This window comes from Lissotriton helveticus, chromosome 3_1, assembly GCF_964261635.1.
Source record: "Lissotriton helveticus chromosome 3_1, aLisHel1.1, whole genome shotgun sequence".
NCBI lineage: Eukaryota > Metazoa > Chordata > Amphibia > Caudata > Salamandridae > Lissotriton > Lissotriton helveticus.
In genome coordinates, this window is record NC_136061.1 from 129,933,928 (window position 1) to 129,953,698 (window position 19,771).

At 43.5% G+C, this 19,771-nt stretch overlaps 1 protein-coding gene across 4 annotated transcripts in view; it reads left to right on the forward strand.

Moving 5' to 3' along the window:
* CUX1 (cut like homeobox 1) overlaps positions 1 to 19,771 on the forward strand; it is a 1,380,044-nt gene that overhangs the window by 208,707 nt on the left and 1,151,566 nt on the right. For all 4 annotated transcript variants that reach the window (XM_078679377.1, XM_078679375.1, XM_078679376.1 and 1 more), the window contains exon 2: positions 16,152 to 16,262. In XM_078679377.1, the coding sequence (XP_078535503.1) occupies positions 16,152 to 16,262 (111 nt within the window). The remainder of the gene's footprint in view (positions 1 to 16,151; positions 16,263 to 19,771) is intronic.

Consider the following 19,771-nt stretch of genomic DNA (forward strand, 5'->3'; position numbering starts at 1 on the left):
GGATAGCTCCTCTAGCCTGGAGTCTATAAATCTCCAGGGGAGGTGCTATTGGCCTGATAGTTGATAAGTTGGAATTTACCAGCCTAATAATACCCCCCGATAGTTGAGCCAATCTAAGGTGTGACTTAGCCTGATGATCACCCCAATCGAATTTGTCATTAATAATCACACCCAAATACTCAAAAGTATAGACTCTTTCTAGTTGGTTTGCACCTATGAGTGGATTAGGACGTGTCTTTTTTGGCGGATTAAAAATCATGTACTTAGTTTTTGAGGCATTTATTTCAAGTCCATGTTCTTGACAAAATGCCTCAAACCCTGCCAAAACTCGCTGGATCCCCATAGGGGATTTTGAGAGCAGTAGGGTGTCATCCGCGAACATAATCGCGGGCACCCTAGTGCCACCCAACCGCGGTGCATCGGTGTTGTCAATTGCGTTTAAAAAATCAATTACCCCGTTGACAAAGAGGCAGAACAGAGTCGGCGCCAAAACACAGCCCTGCCTTACCCCTCTGCCAACGGGGAAACTATTTGAGAGGCGGCCCATTCTCCCGCACCTTACCTGTGCAAAATTTGCAGTGTGTAAGCGAATAATAATATCTAGAAGAGGTTGGGGGACCCCAAGTTTAGCTAATACCACCCACAGTTTACACCGCGGGACAAGATCGAATGCTGCCCTGAGGTCTACAAAAACGGTGTATAAGGTGCCCCCCTCCAGCCTCACAGTCTTCCAAAATATAAGGGCCAACATAAAGAGCTGGTCCGTAGTTGAGATCTTTCTCCTGAATCCCGCCTGGAATGTGCTCAACACTGAGTGGTCAATCATCCAGTCCTTGAGGCGGTCAAGGATGAGTCTCGCGAAAAGCTTCTGCGAGACATCAATCAAACTAATTGGCCTGTAGTTGGCTGGGAGCAGAGGAGAGCCCTTCTTAAAGATTGGGACAATCTCTGCTCCCAGCCAAGTACTAGGGACCGCCATTCCTGCAAGAATTGCATTAAAAATGATTAGCAAATAAGGGGCCCAAATCAAGGGTTGATGTTTGAATAAGTCACCAGGAATTTTATCTAGTCCCGGTGCTTTCCCTGGTGGCTGTTTTGCTATTACAGCAATTACCTCACCCAAGGAGAACTGCAAAGGGTCAGCTGCTACCACATTTAGGGGGCAAACGTTTGTGGTATCCAGCAGGGAATGTTCCAGTGGTGCACACACGTGCTGCTTCGTTGGACCCAACGCAGCCTCTGCATAGAGGCAGCGAAAATGGTCCTCCCAGACCACGGCGGCAATATTCGCCTCAACTGCCTGAGTCGGCTCAGATGAGCCTGTTTTCACCGTTTGCCAGAATTTCCGGGTGTCTTTTACCTTGAGAGTAGAAAGCATATTCTCCCAATTTGTATGATCCCAATTCACCTTCGCATTGTGGATGGCTTGCTTTAAATCAGCCCTCCTTGACCTAATTATCCCAGGATCCCTCAAATTCTTCAATGCCTCAATCAGTTTACTCTTTGCCTCCCTGCAGGCTGGACTGTACCATGAGTGTCTTGGTGCCCTTTGGGGCCCTTTCCCCACCACTGGGTTTAGCAGATCCGCAAGGGTTCCCACCAGATCTTTGTGGAGATTACCCAGCTTCCTAAAGATGTCTTCGGAGTGTAAATAGTTTGTAATGGTCTCCATGGACTCTAGTGTGGGGAGTATCCTCTCGTTGTGCTCCGAGATATGGGCGGGATTGTCTAGGAGTTTAGTCCATCGGACTCTTCGCCTATCATTTGTTAAAATTAGGTTCTCCTTTGGTGTCATTTGCTCTCACTGTTCCGTCCTAAGTTCGAGCGGGAGAGCCAGAGAGAGAATCAAGGCATTATGGTCACTCTCACCTCTAGATACCACGTCAAAGGTCAAGACCCTGCTCCAATCAAAGGTCCGCACCAAGACGTAATCCAGGTGTGACTCGTGACCAACCCTATTGAATGTGGGTTTAGAAGGAATGTCCTTGCCACATCTACCATTACAAGCCCTGAAGGAATTACTAAGGGTAAATGCCAAAATTTGTGTCGCTAAGGGCGACCATGATTTGGCTGGGGGACCCACCAATTGTGGAATTCCCCACTGATCATCCTCTTCCCCAAGAGCTCCCTCCATTGGAAGAGTAAGTGGCTCAAACTGACAGTTGAAGTCACCCCCTACCACAATCATAGCACACTTTGGGATATGTGGGAGGAATGCTGAAAGTTCCTCAAAGGTGGGAGATGGTTTTGTGGGTCCTACCGGTCTAGAATAGACATTAATCAATGCAAGTTTTGTATGATTAGGCCATTCCAGTAGTACACACTGGACATCCACTGAGTTAGTATTAAGAACTCTAGCCTTGCAGCCCAAGTGCGATGCCACCCAAATGCAGAGCCCCCCGGAGGGTCGTCCTCTCCCTTCCCATTTAGCTGGAATGGTAAAGCTTGCATATCCCAAACGCCATTTATCCTCCCGAGCCCATGTCTCCTGGAACATGCAGACCTCTTCGGTGTCAATAAATGACACCCAATCAGGGGTATCTAGTTTGTTTTGCAGTCCCGCTACGTTCCAAGACAGGATGGCTAGGCTAGGGGTACACCCGCCTAGAACCAGGGCATGGTCCAGAGGGGGAGGCATAGTAATGGGAGTCAAAGCATGGGATGATTGATTAAGGTTAATTCTCTCACCTAAGACATCAGCAGACAGCGGTTTTATTTGGGCACCTGTATACTGATCATGCTGTAAACTTCAATCACAGGTGTCCAATCCCGAAAAAACATCAAACCTGTTGGTGATCTCCAGGGGTGTAAAAGGTTTCAATTGATCCATTCTGCCATTAGGATCATTCCTTGGGCGAACCGGTATTGTGTTCCACCCAAAAGGATCAGCAGCAATGTAAGGGTGTGAAATTTGGGGCAGGTAGGGAGGGTTATAAGGCTGTTGAAATATGGTGTGAGTAGGCAGCTGTCCACCAGTGAATGTATGAGACAGCGACGGGACCCTCGGATAAAAGTAGGTCAGGGGGCGAGAAATGATGGAATTACTACCCCCACCCTGGGACCAATTTAGAATATAATTTACAGCTCTGGGGTCCCTAAAATTTATAACAACAAGATCACCGTCGATGTCTTTAGCCCTACTACCCAACCATGAAAGTCGCCTTACATGCACAATCTCCCCGTTGATATCGTGCGTAAGTGGTCGATACTGAGCTAGCCAGTGCATAATTTTATTTTTGAGCTGGAAGAACCCTTCCCTCTTGTTGTCAGGTAGGGTGGGTACTCCCGTCAGGACGACCACATATGGGGCAGCTTCCGGGGGCAATTCTGTTTGTTGAACCCTCTGGGGCAATCTTGTAGGTCTAAAGGGGACCCTTTTATTCTGATGCAGATTCCCATCGGGGGCTTTTGAAGGACCAGCCTGTTTTGGACTGGATACCTTCAGAACTGGAGTAGACGCCTTATTAGTAGTGGCTGCTTTTTGTTGTGGAAGATTCCTAATTTGGGTAATTTGGGAAACACCTTTAGAATTACTCGGCTCACCAGAGGTCGCCCCAAGTAATACCACAGGTGCAACTCCTGGCAGCCCCCCTATAGGCCGGGCTTCAAGCACCTCAAGCCTTTTTTCCACCCTCCTCAGCCTCTCTATAATTGGTAAAATAAATGTCCTAATGAGATGTTCCAAACCGTCCAAAGAGGCAGATTTTAGGTCGAGAGCTGGAGATGGATCAGGAGGAGTGTCATTTGGGTCATTTGCGCTAATTGGTTGCTGTACTTGTACATGTACATGAGATTGTGGAAGAACCTGTTTAGAAGAATCCACGTTGGTTGCCATTGGAGCCGAATGGGACCTGGTGATTGATTTGGAAGTTTTTCCAAAGTCCGCGTGGTTGACCTTTGATTTTGGCAAATCCCCCCCTTTCCGTCTTCTCTTGGCAGGCGGAGGTCGATGAATTATTGCCTCCACAAGTTTCCTTGGTTTAGTTTGGGCACATTTAACCTGAGCTGCAGTCCTGGTGGATAACACAGCATCTCGGAGTACCAGACTGTGGGGGCTGGTAGGATTTAGTTGCTCAAGTACCTGTCCCAAGGGTGTTGGTGTACAGTCTCTCAACAGGAGTGGGAAGCTTTCCAGAATTGAGGGATCTTCAATAGTTGGGGAACAACTGATAGTGAGGATAGAAGTCTCCAATAAGGGTTCAGCAGGAACCTTGTTCTTCGCGCTTTCGACAGAACGCCTACGCTCTGCCCTGCGCTCTGCTAGACTTTTTTCCTTATCTAAATCAGTTCCCTGTTTGGTAAAGTAGTTGTCAAGGGGACCGTTAATGTTGCTCCCTACCTTATCAGCAGCAGACTGCACCAAAGTCTCAGCCATAAGGGAGTCCAAAAGGATCGCCGAGATGTAGATAGAAGGGATATGGCTCTGCCCGGCCTCAGTCGGCCTCAGAGGGCCCGCTCTTTGCCCGGTCTTCGCGCGCGTCCCGCGTTCGCGCAGATGGGCGGGGTAATGTAGAAGGAGGAGTGAGCGGGAAGAGGCAGCAGGTGTGCGCGCTGGTCCGGCGCAATTACCTGTGGGCCTCGCAGTCCCGCTCGCGCTGTGGTAGTCCTCTCCTCTCACCAGATTCAGAAACCCAGGAATGGAGCACGCCGGCTCCCGCTGATACCCGCAGATTCCAAGGCGATTAAGTCAGAAGAATAAAGGGCACGTCCTGCTTTGGTAAAAAACGACTTCGAGCGGCACCCGCGGAGCGGGGGCCGCGAGTCGTATTTGAACACTCAGAGGCTTCAGGGAGGAGCGAGCGGGAAGTGGCAGCAGGTGTGCGCGCTGGTCCGGCGCAATTACCTGTGGGCCTCGCAGTCCCGCTCGCGCTGTGGTAGTCCTCTCCTCTCACCAGATTCAGAAACCCAGGAATGGAGCACGCCGGCTCCCGCTGATACCCGCAGATTCCAAGGCGATTAAGTCAGAAGAATAAAGGGCACGTCCTGCTTTGGTAAAAAACGACTTCGAACGGCACCCCATTACAGTATCACTATGATATAGTCGACATGCCCAGTGCAAAAATGCCAGATCTGACTTTTTGTCTAGGCTTTATATTTATGAGGAGTAGATGGAAGCATATGAGCTAGACCAGGGTTCTCCAAAGTCTGTCCTGGAGGGCCGGATCAATGCCAGAGTTTTAGCATATCCCAATTAGATAAATGTATTTATCTTAAAAATCTGGCTTGTATCCAGCCCTCCCGGACTGACTTTGAAGAACCTTTGTCTAGCTCATCTCCTTCCATCTGCTCCTCATAAATAGATGGAATAATTTCCCCTTGAAGGAAGCTTTTTTCATTTTAGCCTTGTGCACTTATTCAAACAAAATGTATTTCTGTAGTTCTAAAGAAGGCTCTATTGTGGCCCATCAAGACCCCTATTTCTGCCTTTTCCAAAATTGTCTATTGTAGTTTATGGCTCAGCATACAATGGAGTAATCTGGAGACACAGTTTTGTACTCGGATTAATGCTGTCTATGCGATTGACTGATTTATTACGGCAAAAAAGTAGCCATCTTGGAATGTTAACGTTATATAGAGTGAGCAAAAATCTTGTTAGTTTTCATGTGTGTACATAGTAGCTCTTATGACGAATTATTATATTTTAGAGAATTGTTCTATTGTTTACACAATTCTGAAGCTGTTGGAAAATTTTGACCACAAGAGGCCACTGAGGATGGGAAAGCCATGAGGTGGGAGGTGATGGAGTAAGATAAAGGAGGCTGGTCTATATGAAATGGGTTGCGAGTTGCTCTGCATGACATGGCAAGAAAAGGACCACAGCATAGCCTACAGTGGAACGCACACTGGGAGTGAAGGCACGCCAATTGAGGGCATAAGCCCATAGAGTGTGTAAGAGAGTGCCGCATCGAAGGCAAAGGACAATCGCATAGTGGGAAATGGTAGTTCAAGCGTAGGATTGCTATATAGAAAAGCATTATCACCAGGATGGCAGCTGTTGGCTTCAGAGACAGTCTGCCTCACTCATTGCGAGTGAGAGATAAATCACCTAATACATAGAAGAGACCATTGCAGGCCATTGGATTGTGAAGGTTGTTTAATCTAGACAACAAGGGGAGCCTCACTGAGGAGGATCATTCACAACAAAACTAAGAACTGGACAATGGTGGAGTTAGGAGCACGTATTTTTATCGAGCAGTGAGTCTTCCGAGTACAGCAAGTGTCCAGGGAGTCTCTGGAAAACAACACATATACATACTTATTTGTGTGTGTGTATATTTATTTACTGCAAAAACAAAAGTTAAAGTGGAGTTCTATGTAGGTCTTCTAAATAAAAAATAAATAAATAAAACACTAGCATTTAAAAACGACAAAATCACTGAATCCACCAAATATACATAATTGTCCTAAGTGTAACTTGCACCGCCATGGATTTCTGATGTCATCAGTGATGTAGTATGGGAGGTCTTAAGCAGTGCATCGTTGTGGCACAAGTTACACCTAGGACATTTGCCTATAACCAGTGAATTTATGTGCTTGTCCAGTTTAGCCTTTGATTTTTTCCAGTGAATTTCAATATATTTTTTCAACATAAACTTATATCTTAACTACCCGTCTGTGGCCAACCTCCACGCAACATAGCCTTTTCCTGTGTGTGGAGAGAGGTTGGCTGCAGGGCCTTGTCTGTGGCCAGGTCCTGCTGCGCCCAATCCCTCACTGGTGGGCCACACCCCACATGACCCATCACTCCAATTATGTTTTTATTGTTTTATTTGGGTTGTGCTGACTCCTGCCAGAATACCACAGGAGCATGGTGTCCCCAAAAATAATCGGAGCTCAGGGTATCCCTACCTTGACCCCTTCTATTTTTTTCACATTTCTTTTTGGGAGGACCTAGGGACAGTTTTCCTGAGTCCTGTAATAATGGCTGCAACATTTCTTTTTATGTTGCGGCCACCCAATCGGAGTGCTTGCTCTTGCGGGACCGAGCAGGCCGGCGGGGGGGAAAAAAAGTCCCTTTGGTCTATCAGAATGCTTAAATTCGATACTATAGTAGTCCGGGGGCTAGATAGCTCTATTTTTTTAAATCTTTTTTCTCAAAAACTACTGAACAGATTTGCACCCAATTTAAAAAAGTATGCTTTCTGATTAAAGATCTAGATTGAAGCCAAATATGGCCTAATTCTGTTCAGTCATTTTTTTCCTGTATTTGTCTAAAGTTACTATGAGAAATTGCCTGTGGAAAACGTGTAACGGGGCCCACATTTTGCTCAGCCCTTTCTTGACGTATCACCTCGAAACGTTCCAGAATGAGATGACCTAGATAAACTTTTCTTTTTGGAAAGTTTTGTGAAGATTCCTCAAACTACGCTAAAATTATTAGTAATAATGGAAATTCTGACTTTTATGTCACTGCACATTGGTGTCTGCCACTGTTATAAAAGTGTGTGTGTGTATGTATATATATATATATATATATATCTTTTGTAAGGCCGTACATCTGTAGAAATGTTTATTGCAGTATCTCCTTTGCAACAATAAGTCAAGTCTTATGTTCTTCATAGATGAAAATTCACTTCATTTCTTCCACTGTGCATTTTGATGAACTAACCTTCGGCTTTGTAGGATCTTCAGTGGTAGTCATAAACGCTAAATAATTTCATGCTGCAGAGTATTCTTTATTTAGGACTTCAGTGAAGATTCCTACGAAGCAGAACCAGGACAACAGGTATGTAACCTTTTCTTCTGTATCGTAAGGGCTTCATTGATAGTTATATATGTTTTAATGATTCCTACGATGCAGCACCAGGACTTGAGGTACATAACCGTTTCAACTCTTTGAACAATCACAAGTCTTAGATGTTTAGTCCTGTTTTCCAGTTTGTAACCATTTCCACTTGCATAGATTAATAGCTTGATACTTGGCTTGTACCCCTTCTAGCCTCCTTAGACATTGAGCATGATTCCCATACAGTTTCTTCACACCCTGCATTGCACATTCCCTGTGCGTGTATGCGCACTGAAAAATCTAGGGTTCTCTTTTTTTTCTATCCATCTTTAGTGTTCAACTTTCCAGTCATATGTCCACTATACCGTCTCTCTCCTACAACTCCGTTTTCAAGTGATGTAGCTGATTTCAAATTCATGGCTGTAGCCCTTTTAGCTGACACTAATGCAAGGTCAATGAACTCACCACTCACTTTATGCTTTTTTCGGCATGGCATCAGCCCCAAAAAGTGTAAGGTCAATGAACTTACTACTCACTTTATGCTTTTTTCGGCATGGCATCAGCCCCAAAAAGTGTAAGGTCAATGAACTTACTACTCACTTTATGCTTTTTTCGGCATGGCATCAGCCCCAAAAAGTGTAAGGTCAATGAACTTACTTCTCACTTTATGCTTTTTTCGGCATGGCATCAGCCCCAAAAAGTGTAAGATCAATGAACTTACTACTCACTTTATGCTTTTTTGGCGTGGCATCGGCCCCAAAAAGTGTAAGGTCAATGAACTTACTACTCACTTTATGCTTTTTTCAGCAAGTGTAAGGTCAATGAACTTACTACTCACTTTATGCTTTTTTCGGCATGGCATCAGCCCCAAAAAGTGTAAGGTCAATGAACTTACTACTCACTTTATGCTTTTTTTCGGCATGGCATCCGCCCCAAAAAGTGTAAGGTCCATGAACTTACTACTCACTTTATGCTTTTTTCGACATGGCATGGGCCCCAAAAAATGTAAGGTCAATGAACTTACTACTCACTTTATGCTTTTTTCGGCATGGCATGGGCTCCAAAAAGTGTAAGGTCAATGAACTTACTACTCACTTTATGCTTTTTTCGGCATGGCATCAGCCCCAAAAAGTGTATCTCAGCTTACAGAAGCACCTCCCTCACTGTCTCTTCAGTGGGAATATCAGTTACTGGCATCCAGTAACTAATTATGACTGGCCATTTCCTAAACATGTGTAAAAAGTTTGCCTTACAGACTCCACATCTCTGGTTGGCTGTCGTTAGTCAGTGCATTTGTCTCACCCTTGCAGAAATCGGACTCACACACACATAAATTCGAACTATCATACATGTATCGCACGCTCACTCGACATACACAGGGGTTGTCAGTGCTAGGCTCTGAGTTTCACGTAGCAGTGGAACTTTACAAAAAAAAGGCAAGATGGCGACCGCTACGGTCGTGTGCGCTAGCTGCTCTGCCGGACCTCGCGGACTTAGCCGTCTTTCGCTAAACTGAGGGCTGAAATCTGATGGAAGGACACAATTACTTTCTAACGCCGAGGAGAAATTGCTGCCGCCGGTGAACCTGGACGCGGCAAGCGGTCACTTTTTGTTTTACCGCTATTAGTTTCTGTTCTTGCTATCGGCAGGAGCGGGATAGCGAGGTAGCAAGTCCGAAAGCGGCTGCTCTGTGCTGGCTACGGAGGGTGTGCCTAGTTAGACGGCACACCTGTGCTCACGGCAGCGCGTACCCAGAAGAATCGGAGAGTGGAGCTGAGCGAGCTGCTACAAACAACAGTGGAGACACGTTTTTTTTCTTTTCTTGACGGATTACCTGGCCAATATAACCTGTAAGGAATGCCTCCTAAAGGGCGAAGGGGCCGGGGACAGACTGCCCCTGGGGCTGAGACACAGGGAGAGTGTCAAAATCCGAGAGGGGAAAATGTGGTTTTAACTCCACTGCAGAACACCCCGAGCAGAGGCAGCAGCCGAGCGGAGACACCGGCCAAGGAGCCTGAAAAGGCTGGAAGAGGTAATTCGCGACCGCCTGGTAAGGAGCCGGAGAGTGCATTGCATGAAGGTTCTAAGACTGCTAAAGGTACTAAAGGTATTCCTGAACTCTTTAATACATTAAAAAAAAAGGAACTTTTGAAAGGTACAATGAACAATCTAAGCCAGGAACCTGATAGTGGTAATGTTACCGTGCATGTTGAACCTGTGGAGCATTTGATACACCGGGTCGAGGCTAGACAGGGGTCTCAGGGAGGCTGTGATAATGCGCTGAGCGAAGAGGCTCAGCTATATACTGATGAAGGTGAAGGGCTGTGCGAAGAGAATCAGATACAGTTGTCTGAAACCGATATAGTTCAAGAGCCTGTGGGCAATGCTGGTGATGCTGGTCTCCCTGATGGTAACACATCCGTCAGACACGTTGAGAGTATAGACTCTGCAGATTTTTACTCTCTATCAGAGCATTCCATATCATCTACGGAGGATCTTGCTCAGCATTATGCTGAACAGATGAGCATGGCTGAAGGAAGCTTGGATAGCAGCTATGACGCTGTGGAGGGGAGCTCTGAGCGAACGGAGGGACAGTCTGGGCAAACGGTTCACCGGCTGCGGATGACACAGGATGAGCATTATGAGCATACTGGGGCTGCCTCACAGGCTCGTGAGGAGCAGGCGGATGAGATATCATTAGAGCTTATTTACAAGACTATGATGAGACACAATGAGGAGCACAGACAAGATAGTCTAAGAGTGCAAAACTCATGTAAGAAACTACAAAGCTCTGTTAGGCGGTTGGCTAAATCTCATGCGGATTTTTTGGGCAGAGTCACTGAAATTGAGACGCGTATATCGACTTTGGAGGACGAGGTAATACAACAGAAGAGGATCATAGCTGAACAACTGACCCATAAAGAAGAGATCAACTGGAAAGTCATTGATTTAGAAAATCGCTCGAGGAGAAATAATTTGCGATTTCTACAAATAGCGGAAGGAAAAGAGGGCACAGATCCTCGCGGCTTTATAATTGAGCTTCTTAAAAATTTATTTCCAGATTCAACCAGATGGGATTGGGATCGAGAAGTTGAAAGAGCGCACAGATTTCCTTTCAAAATACGATCAAATAACTTGGAACAGCGCGATCAGAGACCAAGAGCTGTACTAGTGGCATTCAATAGCTTTTTAGCGCGAGAGGAAGTATACAAGAAGGCAAGACCGGATAAAAAAATTTGCGCACTTGGATGTGAATATTTTGTTCGCCCGGATTTATGTAAACAAACGGTGGATTTGAGATGGCAACTGAGACAGCTTATTCCTCTTTTTCAATCCAAAGGAGCTCAGGTCTATCTTATGTTCCCTGCCAAAATGAAAATTGTGCATAAAGAGCGTACTCACTACTTCACAACAGCACTGGCAGCTAAGACTTTCTTGGACTCCGTGTAATTGGATTCTGTTACTGTACAAGATATGTAGTGAAAAGTGTACATAATGATTATACTATATCTTTAGAGATTTATCTAAGAGCTGGGTAATTATGTATACTGCTTAGCCTTCAGGCCAGTTGGAAGACGTATATGAGTACATTGTGTTGTTTTTTCTTGAATTAGCATTAAGTTCGCGGGCGAAGGTAGGGAATGGGGCAAGCTTGCAATCAAGAGGACCATAAGTCCTAACGCCTCAATAAAGGGCTGGGGAGGGGGGAGGGTCACTCTTGTTTGGGGGGGGGGTTCTGTGGGTGGCACAGTGGGGAGGTGTAGGGGGGAAAAATGGGGAAAAATAGTTCTTGGGCACAGCGAACTGAAAAGTGAGAAGTCTAACTGTGACTTAGTGTCGGCATGGAGTATTATGCTTTTTGATGTATATGAGTTTTTAGAAATGATCTGGATATTGAATATAACTCGAAATACAAGAATAAAGGGAAATTTATCTAGAATGTTTCAATGGCAACTAAACGCTTAAGAATTTGTTCTTTAAATGTATCGGGACTTAATAATGTGAATAAAAGGCAGAAAGTCGCTGCTGAATTGAGGTATATAGGACCTCATATAGTATGCATTCAGGAGACCCATTTACCTTGGTCTAAGAGATTGGTTTTAAGAGAGTTGGGATACACACTTGTAGTCGCTACGGGTCAAACTAGTATGATTAGGGGTGTAGCTATTATGGCTAAAGGTAACACTGTGGTAATAGGCAAAACTTTGGCAGATAAAAAAGGTAGATGGGCAGTAGCTGAAATAAGTGTAGATGGTAAGAACTTAACTTTTTGTAATATTTATGGTTCAAATTTAGACGACCCGGAGGTTTTAGTGGAAATTAATACTGAGTTAACTACTTGGGCCCAACCTATAATCATCTGTGGGGATATGAACATAAATCTGACTAATATTGCTATAAAGGAAGGGCGGGCTATGTATAAAGGCCGTAAACCAAAAGTATACAAGGCATTGGTAAGCTTGGCACATAATCATGGCTTGGTGGATGTATGGGGGCAATTAAGACCACAAGATAATGGCTACACGTTTTATTCCCACCCACATAAAAAGCTAGTCAGACTTGATTATTTTTTTACTCCTGTTTCAATCACTACAGGTGCAATTATTTCTAAATATCCTAGAATATCATCTGATCACTCCCCGTTATTATTAGAGATTGATATGGAACTAAATAAACCTAGACAAACTAGCTTTACATTCGATAGGAAGTTAATTTTTAATGAGGAGTTTCAAGAACATATAAGAAAATGGATGAAATTATATTTTGAAGAGAACGAGGGATCCAGTTCACAAGGTATAATATGGGATACTTTCAAAGCTGCATTTCGGGGAGAATGTATAAGCTTTTCGTGCAGGGCTCAGAAAAAAGCGAAATTGGAATTAGACAGACTATACAATCAATTAATCCGTTCTGAAACACTATTAATGCAGGAGATAACTAACAAGGGGCTGGGGCTAATTAAATTGGAAGATAAAGTAGCCAGGGACAAAGCGAAAATAACAGGTATCTGGTCTCAGGAAAATGCTAGGAAGTATCTTGCATCAAAAATGGATAGACACGAATATGGTGAAACAATTGGGAGAAGGTTGGCGACTCAATTACGTATTAAAGAGTCGGCCAGGAATATTGCACAAATGAGAGATTCTACAGGGGCGGTTCAAACGACACCACAGGAGATACTTAATATTTTCCAACAATTTTATTCTGAGTTATATGAAGGTCCATCTGGTCCTGTATCAAACTGGGACACAATATTCGCAAAGGGCCTAAAAATGGTGGACTCAACTGTTTCTCTGGGCCTAGAGGATATAATCACAGAGGAGGAGCTGGATAGGGCTGTTAAAAGTTTAGCAAAGGGCAAAGCTGCTGGCCCTGATAGGCTACCCAGCGAAATATATATACAATTTTATCAGGATATTAAAAAAGAACTTCTAAAAACAGTGAGGGAATCTCAGGTGGGTAATCCCCCAGGAACATGGGCAGAAGCTACTATCGCTGTATTTTGCAAAAAAGGTAAACCAGCAGACCGCGTTGGGTCATATAGACCGATTTCGTTGCTAAACTCTGATACTAAAATTTACTCTAAAATTTTAGCTAACCGGTTGTCAGATTGTAATACCCCTTTAGTATCACAGCATCAACATGGATTTATTCCCAGAAGGGGGACGGTACAACATGTAAATACAGTTATCTCTCTCTTTGATACTGCCTCGGTATATAAGAACGATCTAGCGCTGATTCTGCTGGACGCGGAAAAAGCGTTCGATCGAGTACAATGGGAGTATCTCTGGCAATTAATGAGAAAAATGGGATATGGGGGCAGATTTATAAGAGCAATACAATCTTTGTACTTAAAACCTGTAGCAAAGATATCAGTTATGGGACAACTCTCTGATAATGTTATTATAACACGAGGTACGCGACAAGGCTGCCCCTGCTCTCCCCTTTTATTTGCTCTTTATATAAACCCTTTTATTGAGTTGTTGGGACAGAATACTTTGATTCCTCTCTATAAATTTCAGAATTTTTATTTTTCGGTGTTTGCATACGCCGACGATATAGCAGTGGCAACAACTAATCCTGCAACAGCAATTAAAGAAATTGAACGATTAGCACAGATTTTCGGTCTTATAACAGGTTATAAATTGAATGAGACTAAAACTCAAATTCTTTGTTCTGATACAATTACTTGGGCAGATAGTAGGGTGGTTAAAGAAGTGACGTATCTGGGAATTTTAATCAGGGCAAACATGTCGGAAATAGTGCAAGCTAACTGGAACACATTAATGGCCAAAATTACGGCATCCTTGGATAGATGGGAAAGATTGTATTTAACTATCATTGGAAGATCAAATGTGATAAAAATTAATATATTGCCAAAGGTACTGTATTTGTTTAGATCGATACCTGTAGAAATTACTAAAGATAAAATACAGGACCTGCAATCTAAATGCGGGAAATTCATATGGAGCCCGGGGAGGCCTAGAAGGGCAATGAAATATATGACGCTGCCAGTTTTAAGGGGAGGAATGGGTGTACCTGATTTTTTTCTTTATTATGTCACTTGCTTTTTATTGAAAATGAAAGTTCTAATAACAGGTGTTAATGAAGTGGACGACCCTAACATGTCAAATATTTTTGATATACAGCTCGGGATAAATGCAAAGCTTATTTTTGTAAAGGACATTGATGGGAGTTATTTCAAGCGAACAAGGTTTAAGGTAATCATGGGGGCTTTTGAGGTCTGGAAATGGTTCATGAAAAATATGGATTTATCAAGAGTGTCATATTATACTCCGCTTAATGCACATAGGATTTTACCAGGCATTTTTTCTGATGTAATGTCTAATAAGTGGCAGCAGAAAGGTATTAAGACGCTAGGACACATGGTTAATAAGAATGGGATGTGCAAACCTTTTAAAGAGATCAAGGACGAATACTCACTGCCCAGATGGTATTTCTTTAAATATCTCCAAATACGGGATTATTTAACTCGGCGGGGTGGGAAACTGATCCAACACCAAGTCATTGAAGAAATTAGTAGATCAGCCAAAATTGGAGTGATTTATCAATCCTTGATCTCTGCCAAGAAAGATGATTTAGAAAAAGTGCAGCTGAAATGGAGAGAGACTCTAGGAGACTATGAGATTGATGTAGAAGATCTTCTAATTTTGTCGAAGGAGGGGCTCATGTCGGCGAATTTGAAAGCTCAGTTCTTTAAGTCATTATGTGATTTATACTATACACCCAAGCGAATGGCGAAATGGGTAGTGGGAAGTCAAGGCAAATGTTTTCGCTGTGGTGAGGAGGACGCCGGAGCGATACATATTTTTTATTATTGTGTTAAGTTAAAGGGACTTATTGAGCATCTGGAAAAATTAATCTCTTTAGTGATTAAAACTACGGTAGTTATTTCTCCAGCAATGATGCTGCTAGGAAAAATTCAGAAAGACAATAACTCGGAAATACTTTTTCAACACCGGCACTTTATTTTTTTTGCTATGACAGTTGCACGCCTTTGTATCGCCAGTGAATGGCTACAGGAAAAACCACCGGACTTTCATCAATGGCGTGCTAAAATGTTGAGTTTATATAATTTGGAGTGGAGTTTATTCTCAATCAAAGGATCAAGGAAAAAAAGACTGGGCATTAAAATCTGGGGTGCCTTCCGAGACTATTATGAGTCATGAGTCTATCTCTCCTGAAAGTTAATTCAATTTGGACTTTACTACTGGACAACGTATTTGTTGAATGTAAAATCGAGATTTTGTTTGCAGTTTGCTGTGCTAAGAACAATAAAAAAATAAAAAAAGGAACTTTACAAAAAGAGGGGCCTGTACACCATACTCTCATAGACCGAGATAAAGGTCTGGTCAAGGTATACATCACAAAACATAGTATGCTGCCGCCACCACCACCTTACATGATGCACTCAGGACAGGTATAGTTGTCCACTATATATATGGGAGCATGTTTAGTGCACCCCTATATGTCATCAGAAAGGTCCTGACAGACCTGAACCTCTGCACACATGCTAAATTAGTATGACGCCAGGGCCAAAATAAAAGTAAGGATGGCAGTTTAAAGATGCAGTTGAGAAATCTGGGCAGGAGCTCATCTCTGTGCACCAAGCACGAAACATTATCATAACAATAGGGAGCATAAGCAGTTTGAAGTAGAAGAAGAACATAACCACAGTGGTAATTGAGAAAATGTGTTGGGAGGGTCCTTGCAAAAGCAATTTACAGACGTTTACCTAAACGAAGGTAGAGAACATGGAATGGTATGTAAAATATAAGTAGCAAACGTGTGATTTAAAGATGCATATGGCACTCTCTATTCTCATTCTTTTTTAATTCTTATGCCTTGCATATGTCACAGTATCCTTTCGATTCATTAACCAATTCCATATCAATTTATGCAGAGGGAACTGGATGCCACAGCAACTCTATTGGCTAACCGGCAAGATGAAAGTGAGCAGTCTCGAAAGAAACTTATTGATCAAAGTCGGGAATTTAAGAAAAATACTCCTGAGGTAAGATGGAATTGTTTTGGTGAAAATAAAGGGTGTTGTGCAACCACAATGTTTAACTATTGTTCATTTGCATATTAGATCAGTGTGTCTTAACCTTTTGACTTCTGTGGACACCCACTGAATCATTATTTAAATTTGGGACCCGGGGACCCGAACCAAGTCATTGCTGGAAGCCTGGGGCCTCAGTCTAAGCATTTTCAATTATTTGAACTTCAAAACAATAAACACAAAATATAGACACAGGCAATCATCAAACAGATACACATGTTGAAATACTTTACTTAATTCACCAACAAATATTTTAGAAAGTCACAATTTTAATTTTAATGAGAAGGTTGAAACCTTTCTAAATTCAATTGAGGCCACTTATTGCTCATACTATTTTATGTTTGATGCACTTGCAATGCTCCCACAAATCAATCAGAAGATACTAACTCCATTTTTATCCTCACATTTTAAATTACACCACATTTACAGACTTTTTAAAAAGATTCAATTTTACATTTTCCTTCTTTATTTATACACTTTATTAATCTGTTGATATTTAATGTTTAAAGCAGTCGGGGACCCCCAGGGTTTCCCAGACCACAGGTTAAGAACCACTGTATTAGATCATAGTATTAAATTATATCAACTATATGTAGTTCTTCATTCTGGTGTTATAAAAAAGTTGCAGTCCATTCGTTTTTTACGTCTTGCTCCTAGCATTGCAGCACACATGCTCTGCGAGCCATATTTTAGTAGGATAGGTTTTATAAGTGGAGAGAAATCCCCGCCCTTCTTTTTTATTGACTGGCATCATTGTTTATGGTAAACGCTGGCTTCTGATTGAAAATGAGGCTTCTTTGTTACCGCCCTGTCTCCTTTTGGGGCTGCCCATCCGGATTGGATCGTTTAGTTGCGGCGTTACACGGTGGGCTTTATCTGGTGGGTGGGCACTCGTTTTAAAATGGACACTGATGGGGACTATGGGCTTAAAATTGTATGCTTTTTATTACTTTAATGAGCGCAGCATCCGCTAGAGACACCGCGCTCACTTTATGTATTTATATTTTGCATTTATGTTGAGCGCGGTGTCCACTTCAGGGACACCGCACTCTGTTTTCTTTTTTTTTTTTATTTTAAAACTGAGCGCGGCTCCACTTCAAGGACACTTTGCTCGGTTTCTTTATATATTTTTTAACTTTAACACTGAGCGCAGCGCCAGCTTCAAGGACACCACGTTCAGTGCTAAAGTTTAAGAAAAAAAACAAAAAACGAGCGAGCTATGCTTGAAGCGGTGCCGCGCTTAGTGTTAAACTTAACCATTTGCAATGCAATTGGACCTTTTGCCTGCAAATACAATCGCAATTGGACTTTAGCAATGCCCCTTATCTAGGGGCACCGGAGTATGTCCTGCAAAAACTCCAGCGGACGCAGAATTTTGCGGCACGCACGCTGTTCCAGCTCCCACGAAGAGCGCCTGTAGAAGCCGGGATGAGAACTTTGCACTGGCTCCCGGTCAGGGAGAAAGTCAAATTTAAAGCCATGTGCATCTCCCACCAAGCCTTCTGGAAATCTGGCCCTAAGATCAATTATCCTCTGCTCTTCCCCTACCAACCCAGCAAACAACTTCGCTCTGCCAATGCGTTTTTGGCTGTAGCTCCCCGGATTAAGAGATCCAGAGCTGGTGGTAGGTCCTTCACCTTTAACGCCGCCAAACTGTGGAACTCGCTCCCCTTACAACTAAGATCCAATCCCAATTTGTTGTCTTTCCGCAAGCAGCTTAAAACCTTCCTTTTTACTAAACAAAGCTAACCCCAAGCTGCCGTCTCCATGATGCACTACTCTTTCTCTTCGCGCTTGGACGCCTGAGGGCAGCAGTCGCACTTTATAAAACCCCTTTTCATTTCATTTCATTCCTTTCATTTCACTTGTTTACAAGAAGGTGTTGACTTACTTATGGAGGGTCTGGCTCACAAAACAATGTAACATGGCCGACATTACATAAGAGCGCACAACGGAGTGCTCCTCTGCAGGGCATAGCCACTGCGCTAATTAATACAAGAAAAAAAAGTGCTCTGCGGCTAATTACAAGGAGGGACTAAAGCCTCACTCACGATGGTAAGCCATCTTCTAGCATGCATGATGACGCAAGGCAATGGAAAGAAGGGGCGGAGCCTACACTCCACTTCTGAAATCTGCTCGATTATAAGAAACCTTCCAGAGCGAGCAGCGCATGCACGCTGCAACGCAGGTTTGCGAGACCTAAAAAGTAAGGGTCTCCAGAGAATTTGCCCGCTCTAATCTCTACGCCACCAGACAAATCAGGCAGATGATTAGAAAACATAGGAAAGAGGTTTTTCGTCATGTCTGCCATCTACGTTCGAGCAGCCAACTCACCAGCAATCTTGGGTCGATACGATCAGCAGATGTGGTCCGATGTCAGCGCCCTGATCGACCTAGTGCCTGACGACAAAAAGGCAGAAAAACCTTGCATGAGGGTGAGCGCATTTCCCCGAGATTATGGCTTCCACTAAACCACGCCTCCACTGGCTTTGGTCAACTGGCTGTGCCAGCGATCTTGAGATGCCAAGCTTGAGTTAAAGCCACATACTTTAGACCGGAAGTAAAATCTAAGATCTTAGATATGGCCTATGACGGGGGAAACCCTTTTTGGTAAGCCTATAGATGATGATGAGCAATTGCCGATTAAAATGGGCATAGATACGGCTAGGTCCAAAGGCACCCTCCATTTCAAGAAATTGCTCTTTCATGGATTTCCTGGAAGAGTTTTTGCAACCTACAGTTGAGGTTATCAACACTCAGAGCAATACCATCCCTTCCAATCCTAATACAGGCCTGCCTACCAAGTGACGTACCGTCACCTACCGCAGTGGCCTATACCAAACAAGAAGAAATTGAACTGTAAGCTACTGGATAGAGCATGTCAACATTGAATGCAAAAATTAACGTGAATATGTGGTTTAACAAATCCCTTGTAGGCACACTCACCTGCTAATACTATACCAAACAAGGCCCTCACTTGAAGCAACCCCCTCAACCCCATCTCCAGGGTTGAGACACAGGTCGTAAACAGTGACCTAAGCCAGATGCCACCTAAATCCATTTCTTCCCATCCCGTGGGTGTGAATATTGCCAACTACCTCCCTTAATGAAGAGCGATAATGCCAGCCAAATGGCTATTGGACCTGGTCACCTTTGGGCATACCCTGGAGTTTGTACAGAGACAAACAAACAATTCTACATGGGAAGCTTACCCCCCTCGTCTTCACTTTTTGAGAAAGGAAGCCCTCATAATCCATGCCCAGGAAGCACTTGAAAATGTCCCTTCCCAAAAAGGCATGGGATTATACTCCTTTTTTTACATTATAAGAAAGAAGACTAATGGAGATCCATCCTAGATCTCAGGAAGGTAAAGAAATGTGTACGCAGGCAATCCTTCCACATGGTCACTCTGATATCCTGCACCTGCTAAGCAGCAGACTACATGACCTCTCTGCACCTAC